Source organism: Bufo gargarizans, chromosome 5, assembly GCF_014858855.1.
Source record: "Bufo gargarizans isolate SCDJY-AF-19 chromosome 5, ASM1485885v1, whole genome shotgun sequence".
Classification (NCBI taxonomy): Eukaryota; Metazoa; Chordata; class Amphibia; order Anura; family Bufonidae; genus Bufo; species Bufo gargarizans.
The window spans coordinates 379,713,952-379,737,171 of record NC_058084.1 but is presented as its reverse complement, the minus strand read 5'-3'; the positions used below and the strand labels follow the sequence as shown (position 1 = coordinate 379,737,171).

The window sequence follows — 23,220 nt, the reverse complement described above, 5'->3', positions numbered from 1 at the left end:
AATGGGGTCACTTTTGGGGGGTTTCTGAAAGGATGTGGACCTTTCTGGACCTCTACGACAACCAGTGGTTATTATGGGGGACTTCAACTACCCAGATATAGACTGGGAAACTGAAACTTGTATATCTCATAAAGGAAACAGGTTCTTGGCAATAACCAAAGACAATTACCTCTCCCAACTGGTTCAGGACCCGACTAGAGGGACGGCCATACTGGACTTAGTATTAACCAATAGGCCTGACAGAACAACAGACGTGCAGGTTGGGGGACACCTGGGAAATAGTGACCACAAAGTAATAACCTTCCAATTATCATTCAAAAGAGCGTTTCTACAGGGAGGAACAAAAATACCAAACTTCAAAAAAGCTAAATTTAGCCAACTAAGGCTACTTTCACACTAGCGTTCGATCGGATCCGTTCTGAACGGATCCGATCATAATAATGCAGACGGAGGCTCCGTTCAGAACGGATCCGTCTGCATTATATTTGCAAAAAAAAGCTAAGTGTGAAACTAGCCTGAGCGGATCCGTCCAGACTTTTACATTGAAAGTCAATGGGGGACGGATCCGCTTGAAGATTGAGCCATATTGTGGCATCTTCAAACGGATCCGTCCCCATTGACTTACATTGTAAGTCTGGACGGATCCGCACGCCTCCGCACGGCCAGGCGGACACCCGAACGCTGCAAGCAGCGTTCAGGTGTCCGCCTGCTGAGCGGAGTGGAGGCTGAACGCCGCCAGACTGATGCAGTCTGAGCGGATCCGCATCCATTCAGACTGCATCAGGGCTGGACGGAAGCGTTCGGGTCCGCTCGTGAGCCCCTTCAAACGGAGCTCACGAGCGGACAGCCGAACGCTAGTGTGAAACTAGCCTAAGAGAGGCCATAGGCCTAACTAAATGGGATAAAGTCCTCAGAAATAAAAATACAGCCACAAAATGGGATATCTTTAAAAGCATCCTAAAATCTCATTGTGAGAGGTACATACCGTATGGGAATAAAAGGTTAAGGAACAAAAAGAAACCAATGTGGATAAACAGAACTGTAAAGAAAGCAATAAATGACAAAAAGAAAGGATATAAAACACTAAAACAGGAAGGTAGCACGGAAGCACTGAAAAACTATAAGGAAAAAAATAGAACATGTAAAAAACAAATAAAAGCGGCCAAAATAGAGACCGAGAGATTAATTGTCAAAGAGAGTAAAACTAACCCTAAAATGTTCTTCAATTATATAAATGTTAAAAAGTATAAATCTGAAGGTGTCGGCCCGTTAAAGAGTAATGAGGGGGGAGTCGCAGAGAGCGACGAGGAGAAAGCAAAGCTGTTAAATATTTTTTTCTCCAATGTATTCACTGAGGAAAATAAACTGTCAGATGACATGCCGAATGTTGAAATAAATTCCCCATTAAAAGTGTCCTGTCTGACCCAGGAAGAAGTACATCAGCGACTTAAAAAGATTAAAATAGACAAATCGCCAGGACCGGATGGCATACACCCCCGTATCCTAAGGGAATTAAGTAATGTCATAGCCAGACCCTTATTTCTAATATTTGCAGATTCTATGTTGACAGGGAATGTCCCACAGGATTGGCGCATAGCAAATGTGGTGCCAATATTTAAAAAGGGTCCAAAAACAGAGCCTGGAAACTATAGGCCGGTAAGTTTAACATCTGTTGTGGGTAAACTGTTTGAAGGTTTTCTGAGGGATGCTATGTTAGAGCATCTTAACGGAAATAAGCAAATAACGCCATATCAGCATGGCTTCGTGAGGGATCGATCATGTCAAACAAATTTAATCAGTTTCTATGAGGAGGTAAGTTCTAGACTTGACAGCGGCGAATCAATGGATGTCGTGTATCTGGACTTCTCCAAAGCATTTGACACTGTACCACATAAAAGGTTAGTATATAAAATGAGAATGCTCGGACTGGGAGAAAATGTCTGTAAGTGGGTAAGTAACTGGCTCAATGATAGAAAACAGAGGGTGGTTATTAGTGTTGAGCGCGAATATTCGAAAAGCGAATTTTTTTCGCGAATATCGCAACTTCGCGATTTCGCGAATATTTCGAATATAGTGCTATATATTCGTAAAAACGAATATTCGTTTTTTTTGTTTGTTTTTTTTTCCACAAAATTACAGTACACATATAATTGATTGTTTCCCAAAGGTCCAACAGCTCAGATCTTACTCACATTGCCTAGAAAGTGATTGAGGCGCGAATCTTCGTAAGGCGATTTTATTAGCGCACATGCGAATATCGGCACGTCCCAGAACAGAGGCAAAGGGCTTTGCATTCATACATTAGTGAATTGAGTTGCGAATCTTCGTAAGGCGATTTTATTAGTGCACATGCGAATATCTACACTTGTCCCAGAACAGAGGCAAAGGGCTTTGCATTCTTACATTAGTGATTGAATTGAGCTGCGAATCTTCGTGAGGCGATTTTATTAACGCAAATGCGAATATCTACACTTGTCCCCAGAACAGAGAGGCAAAGGCCTGTGCATTCATATAGTATAGCACCATATTCGCGAATACGTAGAACTTCGTAAAATTCGATTTACGAATATTCATATTTTTTATTTTACTTTCCACCTTACAGATGACATTGATCTGTACTCTGTCAACTACTGTCATCACCCCCCACTGTATCTCGATTGATTCCCAAAAGTCCAAAAGCTCAGATCTTACTCACAGTGCCTAGAAAGTGATTGAGGCGCGAATATTCGTAAGGCGATTTTATTAGCGCACATGCGAATATCTACACTTGTCCCAGAACAGAGGCAAAGGGCTTTGCATTCTTACATTAGTGATTGAATTGAGCTGCGAATCTTCGTGAGGCGATTTTATTAACGCAAATGCGAATATCTACACTTGTCCCCAGAACAGAGAGGCAAAGGCCTGTGCATTCATATAGTATAGCACCATATTCGCGAATACGTAGAACTTCGTAAAATTCGATTTACGAATATTCGTATTTTTTATTTTACTTTCCACCTTACAGATGACATTGATCTGTACTCTGTCAACTACTGTCATCACCCCCCACTGTATCTTGATTGATTCCCAAAAGTCCAAAAGCTCAGATCTTACTCACATTGCCTAGAAAGTGATTGAGGCGCGAATATTCGTAAGGCGATTTTATTAGCGCACATGCGAATATCGGCACTTGTCCCAGAACAGAGGCAAAGGGCTTTGCATTCATACATTAGTGAATTGAGTTGCGAATCTTCGTAAGGCGATTTTATTAGCGCACATGCGAATATCTACACTTGTCCCCAGAACAGAGAGGCAAAGGCCTGTGCATGTATATAGTATAGCACCATATTCGCGAATACTTCAAACTTCGTAAAATTCGATTTACGAATATTCGTATTTTTTATTTTAGTTTCCACCTTACAGATTACATTGATCTGTACTCTGTCAACTACAGTCATCACCCCCCACTGTATCTTGATTGATTCCCAAAAGTCCAAAAGCTCAGATCTTACTCACATTGCCTAGAAAGTGATTGAGGCGCGAATATTCGTAATCGTAAGGCGATTTTATTAGCGCACATGCGAATATCGGCACTTGTCCCAGAACAGAGGCAAAGGGCTTTGCATTCATACATTAGTGAATTGAGTTGCGAATCTTCGTAAGGCGATTTTATTAGCGCACATGCGAATATCTACACTTGTCCCCAGAACAGAGAGGCAAAGGCCTGTGCATGTATATAGTTTAGCACCATATTCGCGAATACTTCAAACTTCGTAAAATTCGATTTACGAATATTCATATTTTTTATTTTAGTTTCCACCTTACAGATGACATTGATCTGTACTCTGTCAACTACTGTCATCGCCCCCCACTGTATCTCGATTGATTCACAAAAGTCCAAAAGCTCAGATCTTACTCACATTGCCTAGAAAGTGATTGAGGCGCGAATCTTTGTAAGGCGATTTTATTAGCGCACAGGCGAATATCAGCACTTGTCCCAGAACAGAGGCAAAGGGCTTTGCATTCTTACATTAGTGATTGAATTGAGTTGCGAATCTTCGTAAGGCGATTTCATTAGCGCACATGCGAATTTTGCATCTCATAATATGTATTATGCGATGCGAAAATTCGAATTATCGCATATGCGAAATAATAACGAATTTGAATATTCGCGAATATTTTACGAATATTCTTTCGAATATTCGCGAAATTTCGCGAATTCGAATATGGGACATGCCGCTCAACACTAGTGGTTATTAATGGTACATACTCAGATTGGGTCACTGTCACTAGTGGAGTACCTCAGGGGTCAGTATTAGGCCCTATTCTCTTCAATATATTTATTAATGATCTTGTAGAAGGTCTTGCATAGTAAAATATCAATTTTCGCAGATGACACTAAACTGTGTAGAGTAATTAACACTGATGAGGACAGTAAACTACTACAGAGCGATCTGGATAGATTGGAGGCTTGGGCAGATAAGTGGCAGATGAGGTTTAACACTGACAAATGTAAAGTTATGCACATGGGAAGGAATAATGCAAGTCACCCGTACTTATTAAATGGTAAAACACTCGGTAACACTGACATGGAAAAAGATCTAGGAATTTTAATAAACAGCAAACTAAGCTGCAAAAACCAGTGTCAGGCAGCTGCTGCCAAGGCCAATAAGATAATGGGTTGCATCAAAAGGGGCATAGATGCCCGTGATGAGAACATAGTCCTACCACTTTACAAGTCATTAGTCAGACCACACATGGGGTACTGTGTACAGTTCTGGGCTCCAGTGAACAAAGCAGACATAGCAGAGCTGGAGAGGGTCCAGAGGAGGGCAACTAAAGTAATAACTGGCATGGGGCAACTACAGTACCCTGAAAGATGATCAAAATTAGGGTTATTCACTTTAGAAAAAAGACGACTGAGAGGAGATCTAATTAATATGTATAAATATATCAGGAGTCAGTACTAGAGATCTCTCCCATCATCTATTCATTCCCAGGACGGTGACTGTGACGAGGGGACATCCGCTGCGTCTGGAGGAAAGAAGGTTTGTACACAAACATAGAAGAGGATTCTTTACGGTAAGAGCAGTGAGACTATGGAACTCTCTGCCTGAGGACGTGGTGATGGTGAGTACAATAAAGGAATTCAAGAGGGGCCTGGATGTATTTCTGGAGCTTAATAATATTACAGGCTATAGCTACTAGAGAGAGATCAGTGATCCAGGGATTTATTCTGATTGCCTGATTGGAGTCGGGAAGGAATGTTTATTCCCCTAAAGTGAGGAAAATTGGTTTCTACCTCACAGGGGTTTTTTGCCTTCCTCTGGATCAACTTGCAGGATGACAGGCCGAACTGGATGGACAAATGTCTTTTTTCGGCCTTATGTACTATGTTACTAACCTTGCTTTGAGACACTGACGTCAGGAGAGATGTTTCTCAGTTGGCAATAACAGACACACACAGGTATCACTGAGAAATACTCTAACTTTATTATGCTATTGCTTGGGCTTATATAGGCAGTAGAAAAGTTTGCATAACAACAGCGTTAAACCAATCATAAATGATAAACATTGGTGCTCACACACATACTACCGGAACCTATTTTTATGGTATGTGTATGTGTAGTAAGCAGAAAGAATAGGTTTTAATCAGTCACATATAAGAATGTACGCAGTTGTGCCGAATGACCCTGAATAAGGCAAGAACTTTGTACTAGTTCTAGGAGATTCACAGAATCTGTCCTGAGACAGATAAGCGAACCTAACTCACAGCGGGGGAACTTGAAACAGTGCGTGGGTGAGATGTTATAACAATTCTTTACATATTTAGAAGAAACAAGATGGAGTCACATTTCTCTTCAATCCCCTCTTAGAACCAAATTTCTTAGATAATATGGTTCTTACCCTTGCCCTTTTCCCTGTATACCGCCAGATATTTTCTATATCCTTCATGTGAGTTGTCTTCAGGATTGGGAAGCAGAGTCTCATAAAATGACATATTTGATACTCCTTTCATTATCAGTTTCTGTACACATGGTATGATACATGTTGCAACTATTGCTATTACTATAATAATTATCAGAATAATGATTCCCAACTGTACAAGTGCCTGTTTCCAGTTAGTGGACCAGCCAAAATACTGATCCCAAGGGTTATCGATACCTGGGTTTCTTTTGAGCTCGATTGATAAATCCTCGAGTTTCTTTATTGCCAGTGTGACCTTACAATTAGGGCCGGTGTTGTTGGGTATGAACGTGCAGCAGGATGAGGGGTCTGTCAATACCTTACAGACACCACCTCTTTCTGCAAGTATCATATCAAGTACCATGCAGTTTTGCTGACCCCCAATATGCACATCTATTACCCCAATAAGGGTCAGTAATACAGATATAAGCCTGTCCATTATTATAGTGGTTGCCGCATCTCGTGGAAGGACTGCACTTCATTATGCTGCATAAACAGAAGGAGTAAGTTGCAACGTGAGTACTGGAGGAATTGTACCAGAAGGTAGTGATTCCACCTTTCTGAGTTATAGCAACTTCAGCTATTATCCTCCGGCAGAGTCATTAGGATCGTTAGTAATCCCACAGTCCAAGTGGATCGTCTGTGCCATCTTCCAGAATTGAGGGAGTGCATCCTGGTAGAGGTCAGAGCTGTCTGCCCCCGTTAGTACCTCACTTTGTCCTTTTTCGAGGTCAGGACTGTTTGTCCCCGTTATTACCTCCTTTTGGGGTGCCTCCTTTACCAGTTTTACTCTGGTGGCGTGGATCCAAGTAGGTGCTTTTTCCGTGAGTACTGCTTTGCGGGTCGCGGCTACCACTGTAGTCGGTGGTCAGTAGGTGAAGTCTCCTGCGAATTTTCCTTTCTTTAATTTCTTTATCAGCACGATATCTCCCACCTGTAATGGGTGAGTTGGTTCCTGTGGAAGACAATGAGACTTAAAAGCAACTTTTTCCTCAATTTCACTTAGGGCTTTAATCAATCTGGTTACATTGGTGTTTGGGTTGTTCCTCAAACATGTGATACACCTTCCCACATAATCTGACACTAACTGTTTAATGCCTGTAATATAGAAATTCTGTGCTAGCAGCATGTGTGTTGTTTGAATGCTGTTGTGTCCTACTCCATGAAAATGTGCAATGAACAAAGGGGAGCTGTGCTGTGGTATTTGCAGATTAATCCTGTCCTAGAATTCTTCTGCAAGATTGGATAACACTAATCAGGCCATTTCATCGTCAGTAGCTGAGGACTGGAGATCCACAAGCATCTGAGTTAACTCAAGTGAAGTAGGTACTAAATTCACCATTTGCAATGTGGCCGGGGCCATCAGTGCAGCCTTCTTGGCCTCCACGTCTGCCAGGGCATTGCCTTGGGACACATGATCTTTACCACCAGTATGCGCCCTGCAGTGGACAATTGCAATCTGTGAGTAGTGATGTCCCGAACGATTCGCCGGCGAACAGTTCACGGCGAACATAACTTATTCGCGTTCGCCGCTGCGGGCGAACATATGCGATGTTCGGTCCGCCCCCTATACATCAGCATTGAGCAAAGTTTGACCCTGTACCTCACAGTCAGCAGACACATTCCAGCCAATCAGCAGCAGACCCTTCCTCCCAGACCCTCCCACCTCCTGGACAGCATCCATTTTAGATTCATTCGGAAGCTGCATTCTTAGTGAGAGGAAGAAGAGTGTAGCTGCTGCTGATTCAATAGGGAAAGCGTTAGCTAGTGCAGTGTTCTGTGTCCACAGACTCGTCTGCTGTAAGGACAGCGTCCTGACAGCACCCCAAAAAGCCTTTTTTAGGGCTGGTACATCAGTCTGCTTTTTTTCTTTTTTTTTTTTTTTTTTATATGTATATATATATATATATATATATATATATACATTGCAGTTGCCTGCCCGTGTGTGAGAGGCTGCAGGCTCAGTCACAGACAGTACTGTGTGCACACCATTCAGACAGGGTGTCACAGACAATACCTTGCAGATAAAAAAAATTATATTTATACAGGTCCTTCTCAAAAAATTAGCATATTGTGATAAAGTTCATTATTTTCTGTAATGTACTGATAAACATTAGACTTTCATATATTTTAGATTCATTACACACAACTGAAGTAGTTCAAGCCTTTTATTGTTTTAATATTGATGATTTTGGCATACAGCTCATGAAAACCCAAAATTCCTATCTAAAAAAATTAGCATATCATGAAAAGGTTCTCTAAACGAGCTATTAACCTAATCATCTGAATCAACTAATTAACTCTAAACACCTGCAGAAGATTCCTGAGGCTTTTAAAAACTCCCAGCCTGGTTCATTACTCAAAACCGCAATCATGGGTAAGACTGCCGACCTGACTGCTGTCCAGAAGGCCATCATTGACACCCTCAAGCAAGAGGGTAAGACACAGAAAGATATTTCTGAACGAATAGGCTGTTCCCAGAGTGCTGTATCAAGGCACCTCAGTGGGAAGTCTGTGGGAAGAAAAAAGTGTGGCAGAAAACGCTGCACAACGAGAAGAGGTGACCGGACCCTGAGGAAGATTGTGGAGAAGGACCGATTCTAGACCTTGGGGGACCTGCGGAAGCAGTGGACTGAGTCTGGAGTAGAAACATCCAGAGCCACCGTGTACAGGCGTGTGCAGGAAATGGGCTACAGGTGCCGCATTCCCCAGAAACAGCGGCAGAAGCGCCTGACCTGGGCTACAGAGAAGCAGCAATGGACTGTTGCTCAGTGGTCCAAAGTACTTTTTTCGGATGAAAGCAAATTTTGCATGTCATTCGGAAATCAAGGTGCCAGAGTCTGGAGGAAGACTGGGGAGAGGGAAATGCCAAAATGCCTGAAGTCCAGTGTCAAGTACCCACAGTCAATGATGGTCTGGGGTGCCATGTCAGCTGCTGGTGTTGGTCCACTGTGTTTTATCAAGGGCAGGGTCAATGCAACTAGCTATCAGGAGATTTTGGAGCACTTCATGCTTCCATCTGCTGAAAAGCTTTATGGAGATGAAGATTTCATTTTTCAGCACGACCTGGCACTTGCTCACAGTGCCAAAACCACTGGTAAATGGTTTAATGACCATGGTATTACTGTGCTCAATTGGTCTGCCAACTCTCCTGACCTGAACCCCATAGAGAATCTGTGGGATATTGGGAAGAGAAAGTTGAGAGACGCAAGACCCAACACTCTGGATGAGCTTAAGGCCACTATCGAAGCATCCTGGGCCTCCATAACACCTCAGCAGTGCCACAGGCTGATTGCCTCCATGCCACGCCGCATTGAAGCAGTAATTTCTGCAAAAGGATTCCCGACCAAGTATTGAGTGCAGAACTGAACATAATTATTTGAAGGTTGACTTTTTTTGTATTAAAAACACTATTCTTTTATTGGTCGGATGAAATATGCTAATTTTTTGAGATAGGAAATTTGGGTTTTCATGAGCTGTATGCCAAAATCATCAATATTAAAACAATAAAAGGCTTGAACTACTTCAGTTGGTGTGTAATGAATCTAATGTATATGAAAGTCTAATGTTTATCAGTACATTACAGAAAATAATGAATTTTATCACAATATGCTAATTATTTGAGAAGGACCTGTATTATTTATCTGTGATATAATCACATTTGCAAGCCAGTGAGTGACTGTGTGGCCCACAGACAGTACTGTGTGCACACCATCCATACAGGGTGTCACAGACAATACCTTGCAGATAAAAATAATTCAATTTATATTATTTATCTGTGATATAATCGCAGTTGCAAGCCAGTGAGTGACTGTGTGGCCCAAAGACAGTACTGTATGCACACCATCCATACAGGGTGTCACAGACAATACCTTGCAGATAAAAAAAAATTCAATTTATATTATTTATCTGTGATATAATCGCAGTTACAAACCAGTGAGTGACTGTCTGGCCCACAGACAGTACTGTGTGCGCACCATCCATACAGGGTGTCACAGACAATACCTTGCAGATAAAAATAATTCTATTTATATTATTTATCTGTGATATAATCGCAGTTACAAGCCAGTGAGTGACTGTGAGGCCCACAGACAGTACTGTGTGGCACCATCCATACAGGGTGTCACAGACAATACCTTGCAGATAAAAATAATTCAATTTATATTATTTATCTGTGATATAATCGCAGTTACAAGCCAGTGAGTGACTGTCTAGCCCACAGACAGTACTCTGTGCACACCCGCCATACAGGGTGTCACAGACAATGCCTTGTAGATAAAAAAAAATTCAATTTATATTATTTATCTGTGATATAATCGCAGTTACAAGCCAGTGAGTGACTGTCTGGTCCACAGACAGTACTGTGTGCACACCATCCATACAGGGTGTCACAGACAATACCTTGCAGATAAAAGAAAATCAATTTATATTATTTATCTGTGATATAATCGCATTTGCAAGCCAGTGAGTGACTGTGTGGCCCACAGACAGTACTGTGTGCAAACCATTCATACAGGGTGTCACAGACAATACCTTGCAGATAAAAAAAATGCAATTTATATTATTTATCTGTGATATAATCGCAGTTACAAGCCAGTGAGTGACTGTCTGGCCCACAGACAGTACTGTGTGCGCACCATCCATACAGGGTGTCACAGACAATACCTTGCAGATAAAAAAAATTCAATTTATATTATTTCTCTGTGATATAATCGCTTTGCAAACCAGTGAGTGACTGTGTGGCCCACAGACAGTACTGTGTGCACACCATTCATACAGGGTGTCACAGACAATACCTTGCAGATAAAAATAATTCAATTTATATTATTTCTCTGTGATATAATCGCAGTTGCAAACCAGTGAGTGACTGTGTGGCCCACAGACAGTACTGTGTGCACACCATCCATACAGGGTGTCACAGACAATACCTTGCAGATAAAAATAATTCAATTTATATTATTTATCTGTGATATAATCGCAGTTACAAGCCAGTGAGTGACTGTGTGGCCCACAGACAGTACTCTGTGCACACCATCCATACAGGGTGTCACAGACAATACCTTGCAGATAAAAAAAATTCAATTTATATTATTTATCTGTGATATAATCGCAGTTACAAACCAGTGAGTGACTGTCTGGCCCACAGACAGTACTGTGTGCACCCAATCCATACAAGGTATCACAGACAATACCTTGCAGATAAAAAAAATTCAATTTATATTATTTATCTGTGATATAATCACAGTTACAAGCCAGTGAGTGACTGTCTGGCCCACAGACAGTACTCTGTGCACACCCGCCATACAGGGTGTCACAGACAATGCCTTGCAGATAAAAAAAATTAAATTTATATTATTTATCTGTGATATAATCGCAGTTACAAGCCAGTGAGTGACTGTCTGGCCCACAGACAGTACTGTGTGCACACCATCCATACAGGGTGTTACAGACAATACCTTGCAGATAAAAGAAAATCAATTTATATTATTTATCTGTGATATAATCGCAGTTACAAGCCAGTGAGTGACTGTCTGGCCCACAGACAGTACTGTGTGCGCACCATCCATATAGGGTGTCACAGACAATATCTTGAAGATAAAAATAATTCAATTTAGATTATTTATCTGTGATATAATCGCATTTGCAAGCCAGTGAGTGACTGTGTGGCCCACAGACAGTACTGTGTGCACACCATTCATACAGGGTGTCACAGACAATACCTTGCAGATAAAAAAAAATCTATTTATATTATTTCTCTGTGATATAATCGCTTTGCAAGCCAGTGAGTGACTGTGTGGCCCACAGACAGTACTGTGTGCACACCATCCATACAGGGTGTCACAGACAATACCTTACAGATAAAAAAAATTCAATTTAGATTATTTATCTGTGATATAATCGCAGTTACAAGCCAGTGAGTGACTGTCTAGCCCACAGACAGTACTCTGTGCACACCCGCCATACAGGGTGTCACAGACAATGCCTTGTAGATAAAAAAAATTCAATTTATATTATTTATCTGTGATATAATCGCAGTTACAAGCCAGTGAGTGACTGTCTGGCCCACAGACAGTACTGTGTGCACACCATCCATACAGGGTGTCACAGACAATACCTTGCAGATAAAATAAAATCAATTTATATTATTTATCTGTAATATAATCGCAGTTACAAGCCAGTGAGTGACTGTCTGGCCCACAGACAGTACTGTGCGCGCACCATCCATATAGGGTGTCACAGACAATACCTTGAAGATAAAAATAATTCAATTTAGATTATTTATCTGTGATATAATCGCATTTGCAAGCCAGTGAGTGACTGTGTGGACCACAGACAGTACTGTGTGCACACCATCCATACAGGGTGTCACAGACAATACCTTGCAGATAAAAAAAATTCAATTTATATTATTTCTCTGTGATATAATCGCTTTGCAAACCAGTGAGTGACTGTGTGGCCCACAGACAGTACTGTGCGCACTCCATCCATACAAGGTATCACAGACAATACCTTGCAGATAAAAAAAATTCAATTTATATTATTTATCTGTGATATAATCACAGTTACAAGCCAGTGAGTGACTGTCTGGCCCACAGACAGTACTCTGTGCACACCCGCCATACAGGGTGTCACAGACAATGCCTTGCAGATAAAAAAAATTCAATTTATATTATTTATCTGTGATATAATCGCAGTTACAAGCCAGTGAGTGACTGTCTGGCCCACAGACAGTACTGTGTGCACACCATCCATACAGGGTGTTACAGACAATACCTTGCAGATAAAAGAAAATCAATTTATATTATTTATCTGTGATATAATCGCAGTTACAAGCCAGTGAGTGACTGTCTGGCCCACAGACAGTACTGTGTGCGCACCATCCATATAGGGTGTCACAGACAATACCTTGAAGATAAAAATAATTCAATTTATATTATTTCTCTGTGATATAATCGCTTTGCAAATCAGTGAGTGACTGTGTGGCCCACAGACAGTACTGTGTGCACACCATTCATACAGGGTGTCACAGACAATACCTTGCAGATAAAAATAATTCAATTTATATTATTTCTCTGTGATATAATCGCAGTTGCAAACCAGTGAGTGACTGTGTGGCCCACAGACAGTACTGTGTGCACCCAATCCATACAAGGTATCACAGACAATACCTTGCAGATAAAAAAAAAATTCAATTTATATTATTTATCTGTGATATAATCACAGTTACAAGCCAGTGAGTGACTGTCTGGCCCACAGACAGTACTCTGTGCACACCCGCCATACAGGGTGTCACAGACAATACCTTGAAGATATAAAAAATTCAATTTATATTATTTATCTGTGATATAATCGCAGTTACAAGCCAGTGAGTGACTGTCTGGCCCACAGACAGTACTGTGTGCACACCATCCATACAGGGTGTCACAGACAATACCTTGCAGATAAAAAAAAAATCTATTTATATTATTTCTCTGTGATATAATCGCTTTGCAAGCCAGTGAGTGACTGTGTGGCCCACAGACAGTACTGTGTGCACACCATTCATACAGGGTGTCACAGACAATACCTTGCAGATAAAAATAATTCAATTTATATTATTTCTCTGTGATATAATCGCAGTTGCAAGCCAGTGTGTGTCAGGCCCATACAGACTGTACTGTGCCCACTGCCCACCACTTATATAGGGTGGCTCAGTACCTTGCACGCATAGTACCACTTATCTAAAAGAAAATGACAGACAGAGGCAGGCCACCCCGCAGGGGCTGTCGTGGTCGTGGTGCTGTGATTTCCACTGGCCCTGGAATAATGCCCAGTGTTCAGAGGCCACGTACCCTGAACCCCAAAAATTCGGGGAAAATAGTTGACTGGCTTACACAGGACGCCCAATCTTCAACAGCTTCCGCTAAGAACCTTGACGCACCATCCTCCTCCAGCTCAGCTTTGGTCACCTGCTCTCAAGTTACCACTCTCCCGCCTGCTGCCACCACCACCACTACGACCACAGCCACCACAGCCGCTTCGCTTGATCTCTCAGAGGAATTATTTACACATTACACAGTTAGATGAAATTAGTGATGCGCAACCATTATTGCCAGAGGATGTAGATAACAGGGATATGTCTCAGTCAGGCAGCATTATACACATGGACGTACAGTGTGATGATGATGATGATGTTGTACCCGCTGCTGCTTCCTTTGCTGATGTGTCAGATACATGTAAAGCGGTTGATGATGACGATGTGTCCGTGGATGCCACGTGGGTGCCTGCTCGAAGAGAAGAAGAAGAGGGGGAAAGTTCTGAAGGGGAGACAGAGAGAAGGAGGAGACGAGTTGGAAGCAGGGGGAGGTCGTAGCCAGGAACTAGTGGCACAATCAGACAGCATGTATCGGCACCCGGGGTCAGCCAGAGAGCACGCCAATCAACGCATGCTGTTGCCACCACCAGAATGCCGTCATTGCAAAGCTCAACAGTGTGGCATTTTTTGGTGTGTCTGCCTCTGATAACAGCAATGCCATTTGCAACCTGTGCCAAAAGAAACTGAGTCGTGGGAAGTCCAATACCCAGTACAACTGCTTTGCGAAGGCACATGATCTCACATCACAAACGCCAATGGGATCAACACATGAGTACAAGCAGCACACAAACTCAAAGCCACCATCCTCCTCCTGGTCCAGCATCTTCAGCCACGTCAACCACTGCTGTCCTCCTTGCCCCCTCTCAACCACCCGCCACTCCGCCTCTTACCTTCAGCAGTTCCATCTCATCTGCCCACAGTCAGGTGTCTGTAAAGGAAATGTTTGAGTGTAAGAAGCCAATGTCACAGAGTCACCCCCTTGCCTGGCATCTGACAGCTGGCTTGACGGAACTCTTAGCCCGCCAACTTTTACCATACTAGCCTGTGGAGTCTGAGTCCTTCACAAAATGTGTTGCTATTGGGCCATCACAGTGGAAGGTACCCGGACAATTTTTTCAAAAAAGGCAATCCCAAACCCCTACTTAGTGATTGAACAGGAAGTCATGGCATCTCTGGCATACAGTGTTGGGGCAAGGGTCCATCTGACCACTGATACCTGGTCTGCAAAGCACGGTCAGGGCAGGTATATCACGTACACTGCGCATTGGGTCAACCTGCTGACGGCTGCCAAGCATGGAATGCGTGGCTCTGCAGCGGAGTTAACGACACCGCCACGACTTGTAGGCAGGCCTACTGCCACCTCCTCTACTCCATCCTCTTCCATAACCTCCTCAACTGAGTCCTCTTCTGCTGCGGCGTCAGGCTGCACATCAACTGAATCCCCCCAGCTCCCCAGGGGCTATTCCACATCCCGGATACGACAGTGTCACGCTGTTTTGGGGTTGACTTGCCTGAAAGCAGAGAGCCACACCGGACCAACACTCCTGTCCGCCCTGAACGCACAGGTGGATCAGTGGCTGACCCCGCACCAACTGGAGATCGGCAAAGTGGTGTGTGACAATGGAAGCAATTTGTTGGCGGCATTGAATTTGGGCAAGTTGTCACATGTGCCGTGCATGGCACATGTGTTGAATCTCATCGTACAACGCTTTGTGTCTAAGTACCCAGGCTTACAGGATGTCCTCAAGCAGGCCAGGAGATGTGTGGCCATTTCAGGCGTTCCTACACGGCCATGGCGCACTCTTCAGACATTCAGCGCTGAAACATCATGCCAGTGAGGCGCTTGATTTACGACAGCCCAACAGCTTGGTATTCAACACTCCTAATGTTCGACCGCCTGCTCCAACAAGAAAAGCAGTCAACGAGTATTTGTATGACCGGGGTGCTAGGACAGCTTCTGCCTCTGCGCAATGCCTGTAGGCTCATGCGTCCTTTTGAGGAGGTGACAAACCTAGTCAGTCGCACCGAAGGCACCATCAGCGACCTCATCCCATTTGTTTTCTTCCTGGAGCATGCCCTGCGAAGAGTGCTGGATCAGGCTGTAGATGAGCGTGAAGAGGAAGAGGAAGAGTTGTGGTCACCATCACCACCAGAAACAGCCTTGTCATCATCGCTTGCCGGACCTGCGGTAACGCTGCAAGAGGAGTATGAGGAAGAGGAGTCAGAGGAGGAATGTGGCTTTGAGGAGGAGGAAGACCAACCACAGCAGGCATCCCAGGGTGCTCGTTGTTGTCAACTATCTGGGACCTGTGGTGTTGTACGTGGCTGGGGGGAAGAACAGACCGTCAATGACATCAGTGAGGACGAGGAACGGGAAATGAGTAGCTTGGCATCCAACCTTGTGCAAATGGGGTCTTTCATGCTGTCATGTCTGTTGAGGGACCCTCGTATAAAAAGGATGAAGGAGAACGACCTGTACTGGGTGGCCACGCTACTAGACCCCCGGTATAAGCAGAAAGTTGCGGAAATGTTACCAAATTAACGAAAGTCAGAAAGGATGCAGCAGTTCAAAACCAAACTAAAAAATATGCTTTACACAGCCTATAAGGGGGATGTCACAGCACAACGGGAATCTAACTGGGGAAGAGGTGAAAGTAATCCTCCTCCTACCACGACCACGGCGGCAAGGAGAGGACGCTTTACAGATGTGTTGTTGATGGAGGACATGCAGAGCTTTTTCAGTCCTACGCATCGCCACAGCCCTTCGGGATCCAGCCTTAGAGAACGTCTCGACTAACAGGTAGCAGACTACCTCGCCCTAACTGCAGATATTGACACTCTGAGGAGCGATGAACCCCTTGACTACTGGGTGTGCAGGCTTGACCTGTGGCCTGAGCTATTCCAGTTTGCGATAGAACTTCTGGCCTGCCCCGCTTCAAGTGTCCTGTCAGAAAGGACCTTCAGTGCAGCAGGAGGCATTGTCACTGACAAAAGAAGTCGCCTCGGTCAAAAAAGTGTTGATTACCTCACCTTCATTAAGATGAATGAATTTGACTAACAAAAGGCCTGATGACATGCCTTGGCCGTAAAATGGTCCCCACGCTGCTGTATTTAATGTCTGCATACCAGATGACTTTCGTGAATTCTCCACCACCAACTAGGGTTCAAGCCGCAATGTTTTAGTCACCTTTCTGCCTGGAAGACAAAAAAAATTCCGGCCGCTGCTACAGCTGTAGCAGCGGCTGCAACAATACCACATTTTTCAGGCATGTGTACATGCCTAATTTTTCTGGCCTCTGGTGCTGCACTGTGGCTGCAAAAACAAAACAAAAAAAAAGGCACATATATGTGTCAATTCCCCTTCGTGATCGGTACCTTGTTGTGGTGAAGGGGCTTGCATATCACAATGAAGCGATCATCACCTCTATGAGTGTGTTGGCAATGTTGCCACACCCCAGATGATAAGGTCGTTGCTTCATTATGATCAGACTAAAAGCGATCGGCTGGATAATTTTTCATAGAAAAATCATAAATTTTTTTTTATTTTTTTTTAGTTGTATGGGTTTTTAATACATAAAATAAAAAAATCATAATAAAGTCTCTTAATAGTTTATTAGAAATAATGCAGACAATTTAAAAAATCCCCATCAATTCCAATACAAAGCAAGTACAGAGCTCAGAACTAAATTATTTCAGGATGTCGTAATGGTTCGTTAATTCGACAATGGTTAATCAATTCAACACACGGCCCCGGATAGGGGACGTAACAGGGATTAAACTGATAGGAATAGTACTAGTTAAGACACCACTCATATAGGGTCAGGGTGTCACAGCACATTGCTCCGTGCATGTGCAATGCCTTAACTTGGGAGTAAGAGGACCGACCAAGCTGCTTTTTCCATCTCCTGATTCCTAAAATCAGTTCAGTTTGGTGTATCAGAGTTTGGTCTGTCACTGTGAAGGCAGTCGAAGGTACCCGTCCTAAATTTTTTTTCACAAAAGGCAATCCCTGATATGGGAGGTAACAGGGATTAAACTGATGAGAAGAGAACTACAGAAAATACCACTCATATCGGGTGTGACAGTAAATTGCACGGCGCAGACGCAGTGACCGTGGATTAAAACAAAGGGGAGGGAGCCAGCGTTTTTTTTACCATCTCCCCGTTCGAAAAATCAATTCAATAAATGGACCCCAGATTGGGGACGTAACAAGGATTAAACTGATGAGAAGAGAACTACAGAAAATACCACTCATATCGGGTGTGACAGTAAATTGCACGGCGCAGACGCAGTGACCGTGGATTAAAACAAAGGGGAGGGAGCCAGCGTTTTTTTTACCATCTCCCCGTTCGAAAAATCAATTCAATAAATGGACACCAGATTGGGGACGTAACAGGGATTTAATTGATGAGAATAGTACTACAGAAAATACCACTCATATCGGGTGTGACAGTAAATTGCACGGCGCAGACGCAGTAACCGTGGATTTAAACAAAGGGGAGGGAGCCAGCGTTTTTTTAACCATCTCCCCGTTCGAAAAATCGATTCAATTCACCTTTCGGGGACCCTTGGTGTTGTACGTGGCTGGGTGGAGGAAGAAACCTTCAATGACATCAACAGGACATGGCTAGCTTGGTATCCAACCTTGTGCAAATGGGGAGTTTGCGATTGGGCAAATGGACTGTTTGCGGTTGTTTGCGGTGCATTAAAAGGGGAGTTTGGTCTGTCAATGTCTGTGAAGCGGGCGTAACCCTTACACTACCTGATCGATACAACATCATACCTGATCGTATACACACACTGGATGTTTTAAACCACGTTGTTCAAAAAAATTTAGGATTGTTAGGTGATTTATGCCCTTTATGGATTACAACCCAACTCTGCGTCAACTATGTAATTTTCCATGGGAGTTTTGCCATGGATCCCCCTCCGGCATGCCAGTCCAGGTGTTAGTCCCCTTAAAACAACTTTTCCATCACTACTGTGGCTAGAAAGAGTCCCTGTGGGTTTTAAAATTCGCCTGCCTATTGAAGTCAATGGCGGTTTGCCTGGTTCGCCCGTTCGCGAACATTTGCAAAAATTTGTGTTCGCGGTTCGTGAATGGAAAATTTTATGTTCGCGACATCTCTATCTGTGAGGGAAATCTTATGGCTTCTAAAAGTTGTATAACAAGTTGTGAATGTGAGATGTGCTTACCATCAGCTGCAATGAATCCTCTCCTTTGCCAAATGACCCCGTGGTCCCAGACCACTTCATGTGCGTACCTGCTGTCAGTGTAAATGGTGACTGGCTTGCCTTCATGTAGTATGCATGCTCTCGTGAGTGCAATTAATTCTGCTGCTTGTGCAGATTGGCATGTGATGGGTCTGGCTTCCAGGACAACATCGGGTAGCATAACACTAGCATATCCTGCATGATAAGTGTTGTCATTTGGTCTGCTGCAGGATCCATCAATAAAAACATCAGGAGCCCCTTCTACTGGTACAGATTGTAAATCAGAGCGGGGTTATGTCTCATGTTGTATGGCGTGTATACAATCATGTGCCTCTGTCAAGTGATCCTCAGGTCCTTTAATTCCTAATAGGGCGTTCAAGATAGGTGCTGGACCTGAGGTGTGTGTTGCGTATTTGATTTGGAGGGAGGGATTGCTGAGGAGTAGAATCTCATATCCAGATAGTCTTTGTGCGGACATGTGCTGTGTGTGTATGCCTTTGAGAAGGCCTACTACATCATGTGTGGTGTACAGGATAGTCTCATGTCCCATTGTAAGTGGCGTTGCAAGCTCAACCATCATAGCACAGGCTGCAAGAGATCTCAGACAGGCCGGCATTCCTTGGACGGATGCCGGAACGATTTTTGAGAAAAAGGCACAAGGACGTAACTTACCTCTGTGATATTGTGTCAGCACACCCGCCATGGTTTTACAAATTTGTCGAGCATATGCGTGGAATGTGAGTTTGTAGTCAGGGAGGCCCAAACCGGGACTTGTCATTAACCCCTTCAGGATACAGCCTTTTTTCACCTTAAGGACCAGGCCATTTTTTGCAAATCGGACCATTGTCACTTTATGCGGTGATAACTTTAAAACGCTTTTACTTAGCCAGGCCATTCTGAGATTGTTTTTTTGTCACAGATTGTACTTTATGACACTGGTAAAATGGAGTAAAAAAATTCATTTTTATTTATAAAAAAATACCAAATTTACCAAAATTTTTGAAAAATTTGCAAATTTCTAACTTTCAATTTCTCTACTTCTACAATACACAGTAATAACTCCCAAAAAGTTATTAATTTACATACCCCATATGTCTACTTCATGTTTGGATCATTTGGGGAATGCTATTTTATTTTTTGGGATGTTACAAGGCTTAGAAGTTTAGAAGCAGAATCTTGGAAATTTTCAGAAATTTTCCAAAACCCATTTTTTTAGGGACCAATTCAGGTTTGAAGTCACTTTGTGAGGCTTACATAATAGAAACCACCCAAAAATGACCCCATGTTAGAAAATACACCCCTCAAGGTATTCATATAAACTGATCTCACAGGCTATGTTAACCCTTTAGGTGCTCCACAAGAGTTATTGGCAAATGGGGATGAAATTTCTGAATTTAATTTTTTTGCCAATTTTTCCATTTTAACCCATTTTTTCCACTAACAAATCAAGGGTTAACAGTCAAACAAGACTGTATATTTATTGCCCTGACTCGTTTACAGAAACACCCTATATGTGGTCGTACACTACTGTACGGCCACACAGTAGGGCGTAGAGGGAAAGGTGCGGCATATGGTTTCTCGCCCATTCCATTGGGGGACACAGACCATGGGTATAGCCTAGGCCATTACCAGGAGGAGACACTATGCAAATAAAGAAGAAAGCTCCTCCTACACGGGCTATACCCCCAGACTCCCACAGGAGGACCTCAGTTCTTGCTTAGTGTCGGATAAGGAGGTTGACACTTCTGTTTCTTCTACTCATGTTTGTTTTTTTCTCAACAGAGGACACAGGGCAGCATAGGGCTGCCCTGGTCTCTCAGTGGAGCGAGTGCCGGGGTCGAAATGGCGTCCCCGGCTACCTCCAGACTCCCCCCAGAAGACAAGTGGAACCGGGCTCAACCTGCAGCTCCGGCGGCCTACCAGTTCCAGGGTCACCTACTCCTGCCCTCTACCCAGATCACTGCCACTCCTTGTGCCAGCTGACTGAAGAGGTGTACCCCGCTGGTGTGGAGCAGAGGGTGAAGACTGCAGGACGCAGATAAGTATATGCAGCTCTCCTGCAGACCCCCCCCCCTCGGTCTCCCTGTGTGACACTTAGGGACTGCCTGATGTGGCTAGCACCGCTCCACCTAACAGTGCTTCCCACAGGGGACGCACTACTGTTAAGAGGCAGCGTGCATAGTAGCATCCCTCTTCGGATGACTCTGCTTCACCCCCTCGCCTGGAGGCGAACTCAGACTCTCCCCCTCCTCGCAGGGACCATAGGTCTGAAGGGGAACGATCCAGCTCGGACGAAGACACTGAGCTGGAGCCGTCGCCTAAACTGTCCACCATGGTGGCAGACTTGGTCACGGCGGTTCGTGACACCTTTGATATCCAGGGGGACCCTCCTTCCACCAGTAGCCAGGAATTCCCCCTTTTCCATTCTAGAAAACCAGAGGCAGTCGCTTTCCCCATCTATGGCGAATTTGCCAAGGTCCTTTCTAAGACCTGGGACCGCCCTAATCACCGTTTTTTTGCCACAAGACGCATGGATACTCTTTATCCTTTTCCGGCAGAGAACGTGCAGCATGTCCCTATAGCAGAATCTCACTTCAGATTCCTGCGCTTCGCCTATCTGCATGTCCCTATCGCAGAATCTCACTTCAGATTCCTGCGCTTCGCCATCGGGGGACATCATTATCAGTACGTCGCGCTTCCCTTTGGGCTGGTGACAGCTCCAGGGGTATTTACCAAGATCTTGGCGCCGCTCATGGTGCTTCTCCGTACCAGGGGCATATCTCTGTTGCCCTACCTGGACGACATACTGATAAAGGCTCCCTCCCTTCCTCAGGCAGAGGACAGCGTCCGAATCACTGTCCAGACTCTGGAACAGTTCGGCTGGCTGATCAACTTCCCAAAGTCCTCTTTTCGTCCTTCCCAGAGGGTGACTTTCCTGGGGATGATTATGGACACCACGGCAGCCCGGGTATTCCTTCCGGATGCCAAGTCCTCTCAGATTCAGGAGTCGGTGTCCCGTCTTCTGCACTCCCGGTATCTCTCCATCCGGGAGTGCATGCAGGCTCTGGGGCTGATGGTGGCCTCCTTCGAAGCCGTCCCCTTTGCCCAGTCTCACACTCGGCCTCTGCAGCAGGCGATCCTGTCCTCCTGGGACAAGACATCGAGAGGTCTGGACTCTCGGATCCGCCTGCCTCCTTGGGTTCGCGCGGAACTCCAGTGGTGGCTCTCCTCTCACAACCTGACTTCAGGGAGGTCCTTCCTTCCAATCTCCTGGACGGTCGTCATCACGACGCCAGTCTTCTGGGTTGGGGTGGCGTTCTCCGGACTCGGACGGTTCAGGGGGTTTGGTCAGCGGTGGAGGTCTGCCTTTCGATCAACATTCTGGAGCTCAGAGCAATTTTCCTCTCCCTTTCTCATTGGACTTCTCTCCTGGCGTGTCACCCGGTAAGGGTCCAGTCGGACAATGCCACAGCCGTGGCTTACGTCAATCATCAGGGCCGGACCCGAAGTCGGATGGTGATGCAGGAGGTGAGAGGGATTCTTCAGTGGGCGGAGACTCACGTTCCAGTTCTGTCGGCAGTGTACATCCCGGGGGTCGACAATTGGGCGGCAGACTTCCTCAGTCGCAACAAAGTGGATCCGGGAGAGTGGTCACGTATTCGAGGACGTCTGTCGTCGTTGGGGCAAACCGGACGTGGATTTGATGGCGTCCAGACTCAACAACAAGGTTCCCACATTCCTGGCCCGAGCTCAGGATCCGGAGGCGTACAGGGTGGACGCTCTGGTGTCTCCGTGGCGAGAATTTGCCCTCCTCTATGTCTTTCCACCGCTGCCGTTACTCCCAAAGGTTCTTCGCAGGATCACGGTAGAAGGGATTCCGGACATCCTCATCGCTCCCGATTGGCCTCGCCGCGCCTAGTTCCCGGAGGTCACTCGGATGCTGGCGGACATTCCGTGGCCTCTTCCTCTGAGAGGACCTGCTGTCTCAAGGACCGCTCTTACACCAGAATTTACGGTCGCTTTGTTTAACGGCGTGGCTGTTGAGACCGCCATCCTGAAGAAGAGGGGCTTCTCGGACTCCGTTGTGAAGACCATGATCAAGGCCAGGAAGCCTGCTTCATCCAGGATATACTACCGTATCTGGAAGGCCTTTCTTGCCTTTTGAGAGAAACTAGACGTTTGTCCCCTTCGTATTTCTGTTCCTG

At 44.6% G+C, this 23,220-nt stretch overlaps 1 protein-coding gene across 1 annotated transcript in view; it reads left to right on the top strand.

The window, feature by feature from the left end:
* Positions 1-20,998, top strand: part of LOC122939463 (E3 SUMO-protein ligase ZBED1-like) — a 32,487-nt gene extending 11,489 nt beyond the window's left edge. The window contains exon 4 of the mRNA XM_044295536.1: positions 20,798-20,998. Coding sequence (XP_044151471.1) covers positions 20,798-20,998 — 201 coding nt within the window. The remainder of the gene's footprint in view (positions 1-20,797) is intronic.
* The last annotated feature ends 2,222 nt before the right edge of the window (positions 20,999-23,220 follow it).